This window comes from Onychomys torridus, chromosome 6 (genome assembly GCF_903995425.1).
Source record: "Onychomys torridus chromosome 6, mOncTor1.1, whole genome shotgun sequence".
NCBI lineage: Eukaryota > Metazoa > Chordata > Mammalia > Rodentia > Cricetidae > Onychomys > Onychomys torridus.
The window spans coordinates 12,889,146-12,900,629 of NC_050448.1; the positions used below are offsets into that span (position 1 = coordinate 12,889,146).

Here is an 11,484-nt window from a genome sequence, read left to right on the forward strand (position 1 = left end):
TTAGGAAATCCTGCCCCATGTTCTGGCGCCATTTGCAGCTGGAGTTCTCTCCAGGTCCTGCCAAGCCCTCTCAGTCCCGCAGTCCACTTATAAAATAATCACTCAGACGCTTATATTACGTATAAACTGTATGGCTGTGGCAGGCTTCTTTTATCTTAAATTAACCTATTTCTATTAATCTATACTTTGCCACATGGCTCGTGGCTTACTGGTACCTTACATCTTCCTTGTCATGGTGGCGGCTGGCATTGTCTCTCTGCCTCAGCCTTCCTGTTCCCAGAATTCTCTTTTGTTTGTCCCGCCTATACTTCCTGACTACTGGCCAATCAGTATTTTATTTATTAACCAATCAGAGCAACACATTTAACATACAGAACATCCCACAGCATGTGGGTTCCCCTACAACTGGAGTTTGAGATGGTTGTAAGCCTCCATGTTTGTGCTGGGAATCAAATCTGGGTCCTCTGGAAGAGCAACTAATGCTCTTAACCATTAAGGCATCTTTCCAGCCCCCCACCCCCCCAACAGTAATGGTGAAAACAGCATCCACAAACTGACTTCGGTGCTAGCATTACTGGCAGCTAGCATCAGATTTGTGCAAAGATGCCAGGTGGTATTAAGCCTGCTTAGATGTCAGGACCTGTTCGGTGGAAACTGAACCTGAACTCTGCCTGTTTTTATTAGAAGCAGCAGCACTTCCAGAGTTAATTAACATGCTATGTTATCCCCAAGAACAACTCATGTCATTTGAATAGGAGCATTTCTTTATCACTGCTTGACATAGTCATGTCAGGACACAGACTGCCGTAAGAACAACTGGACTTCTGGATCTCATCTTAGACAGTACTTGACTTCTGGTCTTGAGAGAGATGTGGGAACTTGGCCTGAAGAAATTTTTCTTTCTTTTTCTGTAAACTTTTCTTTCTTGCTTCAATTCGGGCATGTTTCTCAAGTCTCAATCTAGAATTAAAACATAACAGCAACTTAGACAAAACCATCCCTGTTTCTCAAAGCACGTCCAAGCCAACTATATAAACGTAGTCACGTCAGCAGTACTTGCTATGTATAAATTAAGGATGTGGAGGTTAAACCATCTTAGTTCTGTGCCTACAGAAACTGAGGAGAAGCCATGTAGCAGATTTCTTCAACCACTTGGCATCCTCATTAGGTCTTAAGTGTAGACAGGTTTCAAAGCTTAGGATCAACACCAGGGGGTGGGAATGGGCAAGATGTTAGGGAACCGCAGTGCTCACCTAACTAGAGTGGGTGGTACAGGATGTGACTAGTTGAGACATGGAGCTAGTGTACAGCTTGAAACTGTAATAAAAGCCTTGAAAATCATGAAGCAAAGTGCAGAGTAAGGCTACTCGGCAAGGGGTGAGATCAGTGTAGACACTGGAAGAAGGCACAGATGTACTATGGCAAAAAATGCAGTTTGGTGAGCACGCTTTTAATCCCAGCAGGTGGACTTCTGCCCTAGGCCTGGTATGGCAGGTGCCAGGGCTACATAGACCTAATCAAAAAACAAAAGGAACAGAGAGATTGTTGAAAGAGGAAGATGAACAGTTTGAATTGATTCTGAAGTACATTAAACATTTGAATGCTCAGTCTAAAATGGCTGGTGATAGGGATCAGCAGAGAGGCACTGCACTGGACGGCAGGAGAGAACTGTAAGCTGTGCTCTAACTTGTACACACATCATCCATGCTAGCATAACATGCACATGTGCACACACATGGGCAAACAATTAGTTTCTTTTCTCTGGATTAAGTTTGGGGTAGAAACATCAGTTTGTGAAGAACTTTGCTGAGCAGAAAGTATCCCTCGAAGATTGTTTATTTGCAACAAGATTAACCAGTGGTCTTGTGCCCAGTCCTGCCACAGCCTCCGCAGTGCTGGGGTCACAGGTGTACCCAGCTAAAGGGTGCTCCGGACTGTGGGCATGTCACTTCACTCTGACAGGCATCTTGCATCTCCCCGCCCCACTTCTAACTGCGGTTTGGGGATCAAACTGTCTTTCAGCTTGTCTGCCAAGAACACTGCCTAGTTTCTTAAGTGTCAGCTGGTGGTTCTTGGGCAACTACAGTCCTCTATTAGAAGCACCATGTTCTCCCTGTCTCATGTAAACTAATGCAGAATCTGCTACTGGAAATGCCTGAGGTTACAGCCTGCAGCATGGCACAATCTCAGACCGTCCCATTTCCATGAGCCTTAGAACTGGAGCTTACACTCCACACAGTGCAGTAGGATTTCACTCTTATTTTCAGACACAAGTCATACAGCTTTGCAAGGGATACACACTATTGATACAGTGACTTTATGAAGGGTTAGATTTCAGATATATGGCTTCAATTTTTGTTTTTAACCTAGTGCTTTTTTTTTTAAGGTAATGAAAATGTGTTAATTATGTAATAGAAATCCAAGTATAAAGAAAGTTGAGGACATAAGACATGGAATAAGGAGGCAGCTTCATCATGAGGACATTGTGCTTACCTGACAAAGTGATCCACATAAGGCATTGCAAAGAAGCGTTTCCTGTTGTATCTTTTATTTAGGTACCAAGGTAGAGGCCACTGCTTGAATTTGTGCCTGCCAAAAAAGTAAAGTTATTGCTTTATACAGAATATTTCACAAATTTTTACTTTTCATTGTTTCCTAATTGGCCTCAAATAAATTAATCCAAATTAAAAACATTATTAGAAAATGGGGCCAGGAGACAGCAAAGTAGGAAGGTACTTGCCACCTGAGTGCAATCCTTAGGACGAGTGTGTGAACAGGAGCAGAAAACTGACTCCTGCAAGTTCCCTTTGACCTCTACACATGTGCCACAGCACATACAAGCACACATACAAACAGGTAAAGTAATGAATGTTCTTTTTAGTTATTAGAAAATACAATTAAAAATTACATTCTGGAGATTTTTCAAACAGAGCTATATCCCTAAATCCTTGAATTTTTTTTCATACACACACACATATTTTGAGACAGTTTTTCTGTGTAGTCCTGGCTGTAGACTAAGCTGGTCTTGAACTCTGAGGTCCGCCTGCCTCTGCCTCAAGTGCTGCCATTAAAGGCGTGCACCACCACAGCCCAGCTCCTTGGAAGAGCTTTAGAGTGAGAGGCTTTGGCAATTTCTCTTTCTGCGTTGGATTAGATTGTTCCATCAAGTGGGAAGGTGCTGTTTTTAAGGCTTTAGGTTCGGAGAATGTCCAGACACCTCAAGCCTCGACACTTAACTGACTCACATTTAAGATACATGTCGGGGTTGGGGATTTAGCTCAGTGGTAGAGCGCTTGCCTAGCAAGCGCAAGGCCCTGGGTTCGGTCCTCAGCTCCAGGAAAAAAAAAAGATATTACATGTTCATGAGTTAGTTTATCTTGGCTCCTCTGGGGTGAGTGACATCCAGGTCCTTCCCTGAAGAAGGTAAGCTGTTCATTACTTGGCTCAGGGCTTATCCTGATGCCTGTGAAATAAGCAAACTGACCTTGATACTCAGGAACTTTCAAGTCCCAGGTTCTTAGTGGGCAAGGTGGGCAGAGGAGTATCTGAAATTAGCTCCTGGAGTTTTAGAATCTGGAATTACATGTGTATAGGCAGATTTTTCTGTCAGAAGTAGCTAACTTTCATGAAATCCTTGAAAGGACCCATGATCCACACAAGACAAGAACCCACAGGGATGAGTTGTATGGAATTGGTTTTACCAGACAAAGCAAGCTTGGTGCATATTTTGTGCTCTTGGAGATGGATGGGGGCCTCTCTTTACCTAAGATCTCTAATATGTCCAAGGGGAGGAGTTTTAAAGGTATTGAGAGGGGTAGCAAGGCAAGTGATCTCCACTCTTAGGAAGTCACAGTGTAATCATGTACCAGATAATTCGTCCGAAGATGTCCCTTCTCCAAGCACCAGGTCTTGCTTTTTCTTGACCAGTCTGAAGAAGCCTTAGCGCATCTTCCCTCTCCTGGACAACTTTATCTAAGGCATCCATGGAGTCAACAACCTGAGGTGACGACAAAGAGCCTCACCTCAGCCGCGGTCCACAGAACTCAAGGTTACGAAGCAGGGAATGATGACATTTTTATGCTGGGGGATGTTCTGTATGTCAAATGTGTTGTTCTGATTGGTTAAAATAAAGTGCTGATTGGCCAGTAGCCAGGCAGGAAGGATAGAGTAGGCAGGACGAGGAGGAGAATTGTGGGAAGTGGAAGGCTAGGTAGAGAGATACTGCCAGCCGCTGCCATGACAAGAAAGAGATAAGGTAAGGGTAAGCCACGAGCCACGTGGCAAAGTATAGATGAATAGAAATGGGCTAAATATAAAAGTAAGAGCTAGACAATGGTAGGCCTGAGCTAATGGTCAAGCAGTTTAAATAATATAAATGTCTGTGTGTTTATTTTACAAATGGGTTGTTGGACTAACAAAGCATGGTGGCACCTGGAGAGAAGCTCTCCAACTACATTTTTATTTAGAAACCGCTCTTTCCAGTACTTCCTAGGAAGCCCTTTCGACACAGGTGTGTGTCCACAGGTGTCTTCAGTACGACTTTCTGTAACTTATTTGAAGTTTTATTATTTCATTTCTTAATCATTGGTTTCCATGTATTGTAGCAGGCCTTTTCACTGGGCCACCAGCTCACAAATGGCATGGAGACTTATTAATTATGAAACCTTGGCCTTACCTTAGGCCTGTTCCTAACTAGTTCTTAAATCTTAAATTAACCCATATTATTTTTTTAAAGATTTATTTATTTATTTTGTATATAGTGTTCTGCCTGCAGGCCAGAAGAGGGCACCAGATCTCATTACAGATGGTTGTGAGCCACCGTGTGGTTGCTGGGAATTGAACTCAGTACCTCTGGAAGAGCAGTCAGTGCTCTTAACCTCTGAGCCATCTCTCCAGCCCAAATTAACCTATATTTTTAATCTACATTCTTTTACTTGGCTCGGTTTCCTTCGTACTGCCTACCCTGCTTCTTCCACATCTGGCTGGCACTCCACCTTTTTTCCTCTGTCCCCAGGAGTCCTGCCTAACCTCTTCCTGTCTAGCTAATGGCCATTCAGCTCTTTGTTAAAAACACATTTTCACACACTGTAAAGGACTATTTCATAACAATGTATCAGTTCTGTTTGGAGTGGACACAGCTCTAATAACATGTGAAAACACGGTAAGTCAACCATACATAACTGCGGCTGCCTTTGTCAGAGCAAAACAAGCTTCCGGCTTGCCTGGAATTGGACCAGCAGGATGCAAGAAAGGCGACTGCTAAACTTTGCCAAGACAAGGTAGGACAGTCCTTCAAAAATCTCGTGCTTCACAGGAAAGTCTGTCAGATATGCTAGGCCTGTAGGCCAGGGCTGGATGCCCTAACGCTGCAGAGAAACTTTGGGTGACTGTCCAGACAACCTGACGTTCCTGTCAATAGGTTCATCCTTTTGGCGGCTTTGATGGAGTTGAAGACTAAATAATTATAATTTTCTTTGTTATAACAAAAAAGTAAATTAGATTAAAAAAACTTCATGAAGATACATAATTATTATTTCTAATTTTGCCAAATGCAAATGGACTGGATATTTTTACTGTAATTCTTAGTAACTGTTTTTGTTGTATATAGTTTTACTGTATTAAGGTTAAAACCTTCCTTTTTAATTAGACAAAAAGGGGGAAATGTTGTGGAACAATCCTTTTCTACACTATGAATACCTATTACTCTCACTGATTAATAAAAAGCCGACAGGCCAGTTGCTGGACAGGAAATTAGGTGGCAAAGCCAAACAGAATGATGGGAAGGAGGGTAGAGCCAGAAGAGATGCCAGCAAGCCACTGAATAAGCAGGATGTATAAAAATGAGGTAACAAGCCATGAGCCACATGGCAAAGCATAAATAGAAATATGGGGTAATTTAAGTGTAAGAGTTAGCTAGTAACAAACCTGAGCTATTGGCTGAGTATTTCTAAGTAATATTAAGCCTCTGAGTTGTTATTTGGTACCGGGCAGTCAGGACAGGGAAACATTCATCTACACAGGGCTGCTTCAGAGAGACTTACTGGATGGCCTGGCAATTTTACTCCCAGGTAGCTACTCAAGGTAAATAAAAATCAATACCCATCTGAAGGCTGGAAGTTGCAACTAAGAATAAGGAGACAGCAGAGGGGCATGACACTTGTTTTGGGAGTTACAAAATGCTCTCAAGTCACAAACTGTTGGAATGGTATATAAAATTCTGCAAACTTAGTAAAAAACCACACAAATAGAAAAAAGGTTTGAAAGAAATATAAGAACAATATACTCATTCCCTTTTAGCTTCTACCCCATCTAGGAGTCTTAGCTCCCACAAGCCTACCTTTTGTAACCGCTCTGGACTTGGCATTGGCAATATCTGTCTCTTGGCCTCCTGCTCTAGAGTTAGAAGCATGTTTCTTTCCTTCAGAAGGACATACCTGTACCAAACATAAAGGCACGGTGCTATTCTATAGTGATTCTTACATCAAAATTAAAAGCCCCCAAAGTCTTGAAGTCATTTGGAAACCTCGCACAGGGCATCATTCCGAAGAGCCGTCCTTCAGTCTAACCAGGTGCTATACCCTGGAGGAGTCCTGGAGGGTTATCATGCCATAGTCCTCCATCCCACAGGGAAGGAAGATGGGTAACATCTACTGGGGAGCTATTTCACACCCAAATGCTAAGCATCCCAATCTCTTCACAACCTTTAAAATAGGGTCTACAGTCCTGGGGGGAGGAGTGGCAGAAGACACTGGTTTTAGCACAGTGAGGGCTAAAACAGTCCTAAATTCACGTTTATTGATAACTCATAATAACAGTGCTTTAACTAAAACTTACTTCTCTAAAATAAGCACAGTATGAGTGGTTTTTGTAAACACCAGGCAATTCTTTAATCTGCCAAGAAAGAGAAGTAATCCTTCAATTGGGATAAAAAATTAAATGTCTACTAGAGTGCCCAGGCAGATAATAGTTATGAAGGAAGTGTGTTGAGTGACAGTGGACAACTGAGGAGCTGTGTAGGCATTGCTGTACACACTGACCAGTGCTACCAAAGAGGCAGAGAGGTCTAATCAGTCAAGAAGCCAAAAGCCTACATACATCATGAAACTTCCCCCAAACAAGTACAGTTTAAACAAAACAGATTGGGTTAAATACTAGAATGTAATATTGTCTTAACCCTCAGACCTCTCGGGGTCACGCACCACATTCTTACCTAACTGGGATAATAGGCTAAAACCCCAGGCCATGAATAAAAGGGAATAAAAAGGAAGGCAGAGGTTGGGAATGATCTGGCTCACAGTAAGACTTTAGTTGAGACATTATCTTCTAAATGCTTTTTTTTTAGAACAGAAGAAAAAACCTGCTTGAAATGGAACATTCTTGTTCTTTTAATATTTCCAGTTTTTAAACAGCCTTCTAAACAAACGGGGTGGGGAAAAGCAAACAAGCGTGTATTTAGGGCAAAAGAACTCTGGATCTGAGCAGGTCCATGTTCCACTTGTTGCAGAGTTTTTTTTAGAGGATTAGGGCCTTCTCTCTCAGTTTTGTCTTCTCTGTGTGCACGCTGTTTATATTAAAGACCTCACATTTGTTGAATGGTTGATACTTTATTGCCTTGGAGACCTGCTCAGCTTCTTGCTGCTCCTAACTAGGGGTTTAAGGCTCCTATGAGTTGCAGATAACAGGGTTCATTTTAACAAGTAGGTGATTCACCTGTTGGACTGTAAATATAAGAAAGTGTGTACAAGGTCTTTATCTGTTGCCAACATTTATATTAAACAATAAATTAACAAGGGAGGACAAAAAAGGAAGGCAGTATAAATGTGACCAACCAGTCCCCCATGTCTTTTCTGAGTTTGTTTCTTGACATTACTGGTTTAATGGCATCAGTCTGACTCTTATAGTACTTACAGCAAAACTTTAAATTTCCTACTGCCTTTGAACTTTGAACATCTGTCTCAATGTAATCCTCTGACATATTTATACAAAGCTCATAATGATCACCCACTGTACCATGAAACAAATCATTTTTCCCACTTCTTTATCACATGGGTGTAGTTTTGACCCTACTATTAAACTGCAACATTGCAATGCAGAACACCCACCAAAGTTTATGTAAGTCTTCATTACTTTTGTTCCTTAGCTGCTGGCAGGTCCATGAAGCTCCTATGGGAATGAGAAATGTGTAACATTAAATGATGCTTCTAGCTCTATGCCCCTGGCTGATTACCCACTCTTGAAATCTGTTTCTGTATCTGCAAAATGTGGAACAGAATTATTATATTCTATATGACTAGAATTCAATTAAGTAACATGAAAGCATCAACATGACTGGCAAGTGCATTTCCATTCCCTAATGTCACTACAAATTATTTTTAATACTAAAAAAAAAAAAAAAAAGGCAACTAAAACAAATCCCAACCTCATGTTAGTTAACACTTTCAAAGTACCCTTTTTTTAGACATCCCACCAACATGCCAAGGAAGTATTCCTTCTGTTATGAGAATGACCTTTAAAACCCACAGCAAATTCTAAAAGGGAACCCTAAACTAGACAATCCTAGAATGATGGAGTTCAAACAATTAATACAGACCATTCTAAATAGCTCACCAGATTTGACCTTTTCTTCCCCCCAATTCTTTGGGTCATCAAAAAATTCTTCTAGTCCTTTCCTTGACAATGTGGTATGAAGTAATTTACACTGGAAAAAAGATGTGACATGTGGTGTGTTCAAACTAAAAGAAAACCTGCAATCAAACACAAATAAGTAAGGGTTAAAGTTTATAATGTTCACATTTTATAAGCAAGAAACATTTCTTTATTACGTCAAAAATTCTACTCAGGATTTTGACCCCAGAGGCAGTAAACTTTAAATGTGTTAGGAAGTACTTTTCATTTTATAGATTGCTACCCTATAGTTTCAGAGACAACATATTTACACAATTACATACATGTATCTTTTTATTTTATTTACTATTAGTGTGTATGTGAGTACACACATTCATGTGCCATGACACACATGTAGAGGTCAGAAGACAATCCCAGTATTCTACCTTGTTGAAGCAGTCTCTAGTTTAATGCTGCTCTGCTGAATACTCCAGGTTAGCAGTTTGAAAGCTTTTGGGTGTTTCTCTTTTTTCTGCTCCTGTCTGGGCATAGGAATGCTGACATCACAGATGTGTGCTACTGCATCCAGCTTCTGCTACATAGGTTCTTGGGGTCACACTGAGGTCAACAGGCATGCCTCCTGAGCCATCTTGCTGAACCCCACAATTATATTTTAGAATAACATTTTTAGGTGCTTCTTCCATTGTAACAAGTAAATCTATGAGCAGATCAAAACCATTCCGAAAGTCAACTTTGCAACATTAGAAAGGCACAATGTTTTCTCCTTTAATCCAGTAATTCTGTAACTAGAGACTTCTGTATGGGAGCTCACAGATCAAGATGTCCACAAAGGAATTAAATGTGTATCAAAGAGTTGTGAATTACATAAATATACAACTAGACAATTGCTAATTACCATACAACTGCAAGAAAATCTTACGTAGTAATTTAGAAATTATATTTCTAAAAATATTTAATGACCTGGTACAATGACCTAAAAACAAAATGTGAAATGTTTCTCAAGTGCTGTCTTCTGAACCAAGAGTATTTGACTTGACTTTTTGCATGTGTTCTGGGGATTGAGCCCAGGGCCTCGGGCATGTTAGATAAGTGCTCTACACTGAGCTACATTTCCTGCTCTTGACTTGAATCTAATTATGATGAAATAATCAAATGGAGGCATATTCTAAAAAAAACTAATCCTACCCAAAATGCCGGTATCACGACAAAAAAGTATGAAAAAAGAACCATTCTGGAATAATGGCAACTGGTGCAATAAATGGTCTTTCATTGGGTCCTGAAGAAAAGAATGGAACCGAACGGAGACAAACAGAAAAAAAAAAGAGTAAAGAAGGGAATTATTAGTGCATTTCTACTGTGGATTGTATGCTGAACAACAGCGGTGTATCCCTGAGGGTGATCGCTGGATCATATTTGGTAAGAAAATGCCCTTGGTTCTAGGTTCAAATTGGACCTCTGTCAAACAGCACAGAAAAAGAAGCATAAACACAGATCTTGAAAATGTGACAAAGTGACAATGACAACGGTGAAGAGCACATGGTTACTGTTTTATTCTAATAACTTTTCTATTGTTCTGGGTAAATGATGGCAAATGAAGTGTGTATATCTGCCAAACTAAAGAAGAAATGGCAATGTGCTATCTGGGGATGCACAACTGCCTTTACCATCTTCAAATACTTTGCCTCTCTTCTGAGTGACTTTATTTAAACACACACACACACACACTAAAATTATTTCACTAAAAAAGTTAAGGTTTATGTCTATGAATGTTTTCCTTGCGTATGTGTGCACCAGACACTGTGGCTAATGGATGTTGGTGAGCCACCACACGGGTGCTAGGAGCCTAACTTGAGTACAAGTTTTCTTAACCACTGATCCCCAAATTATTTTATTTTCTCTCCATCCCCAATTTATTTCATTGTTAGGAAAAATAGATGATGAAAGACGAAATAATTTATTCAAATTTGCCACCTTGATCAAGTTACAACTCTGCAAAATTTTTAAAAGCTAATTTCCGAAGTTAGTGTTAATAATACAGAGCACAGCAGATACACAAGAGCTGCGTGTTCGACCAAACATGGGTTGCTTCCTTCAATTAATCCGAGTTACGCCACTGTTTATAAAATTCGGCTCGTGCGGGCAAACGTCAACCAAGAGTAAGTTGTCTCTTTCTCACACTTGTACAAACACCTTCTGTTGTTCTCATCACTTAGTATCCGCGGACAATCTGTGTCCGAACCTGCCGGTTCAAATCCTCTCTGCCTGACACCTGGCGAAGCCTTCCCTTCGCAGCTCAAGAACGTCTCTCCCAACCCACGCAGCCCAGCACCGGAACCGAGGTAAACAGAGCATCTGAACACCCAGACCATCGGACCCACCGCCGCAGCACCGGAACGCTGGCGAAGAGTGGCGTGCCCCGCCTCGGAGGTGGCCCCCAGCTCCGCACTCTGCAACAAGCACCCAAAGGCGGAGGCAGTCATCCTTTTCTTCATCACTTACCCGGAACCAGCGGGGGCCTTGGGATTTACTAAGGAGCCGGCAGCCTTCAGGAACGCTGAGACTCCTCTACAAATACCCACTACCCTGGTCGCAGCCATGTTTCTAAAGTAGACTCACTGTGCTGAGTCTACAATGTCACTTCCGTTGCTGCGTGCCGACAAGTGAAGCAAACAGGAACAGGTTTTGCCCTTACTGAACACTGCCTCTCTCACGGCTTTCGCCCCAACCCACTATCGGCCATAGAGCGTCTACGGTCTCTCTTCGCGCTCCCCATCGACGATGTCGTCACGTCTGCCCGCGAGCGCCTATATGTGAAGCGAACAGGAGCCAGCCCCTGCCCTTACTCAACATGGCCGCCAC

At 41.6% G+C, this 11,484-nt stretch overlaps 1 protein-coding gene across 2 annotated transcripts; it reads right to left on the bottom strand.

Moving 5' to 3' along the window:
* Positions 1-475: 475 nt before the first annotated feature.
* Positions 476-11,410, bottom strand: Mrpl47 (mitochondrial ribosomal protein L47). Of its 2 annotated transcripts, XM_036191073.1 has the most exons (8): positions 11,125-11,188; positions 9,051-9,322; positions 8,608-8,744; positions 8,103-8,163; positions 6,338-6,434; positions 3,867-3,997; positions 2,494-2,589; positions 476-960 (listed from the first exon to the last, which is right to left on the bottom strand). In XM_036191073.1, the coding sequence occupies exons 2-8, from the start codon at positions 9,152-9,154 to the stop codon at positions 837-839; spliced, it is 750 nt and encodes a 249-aa protein (XP_036046966.1). In that variant the 5' UTR covers positions 9,155-9,322; positions 11,125-11,188; the 3' UTR covers positions 476-836. The 2 variants fall into 2 exon arrangements, with proteins under 2 accessions (XP_036046966.1, XP_036046967.1); XM_036191074.1 differs by lacking the exon at positions 9,051-9,322 and having other exon boundaries at positions 11,125-11,410.
* Positions 11,411-11,484: the final 74 nt, after the last annotated feature.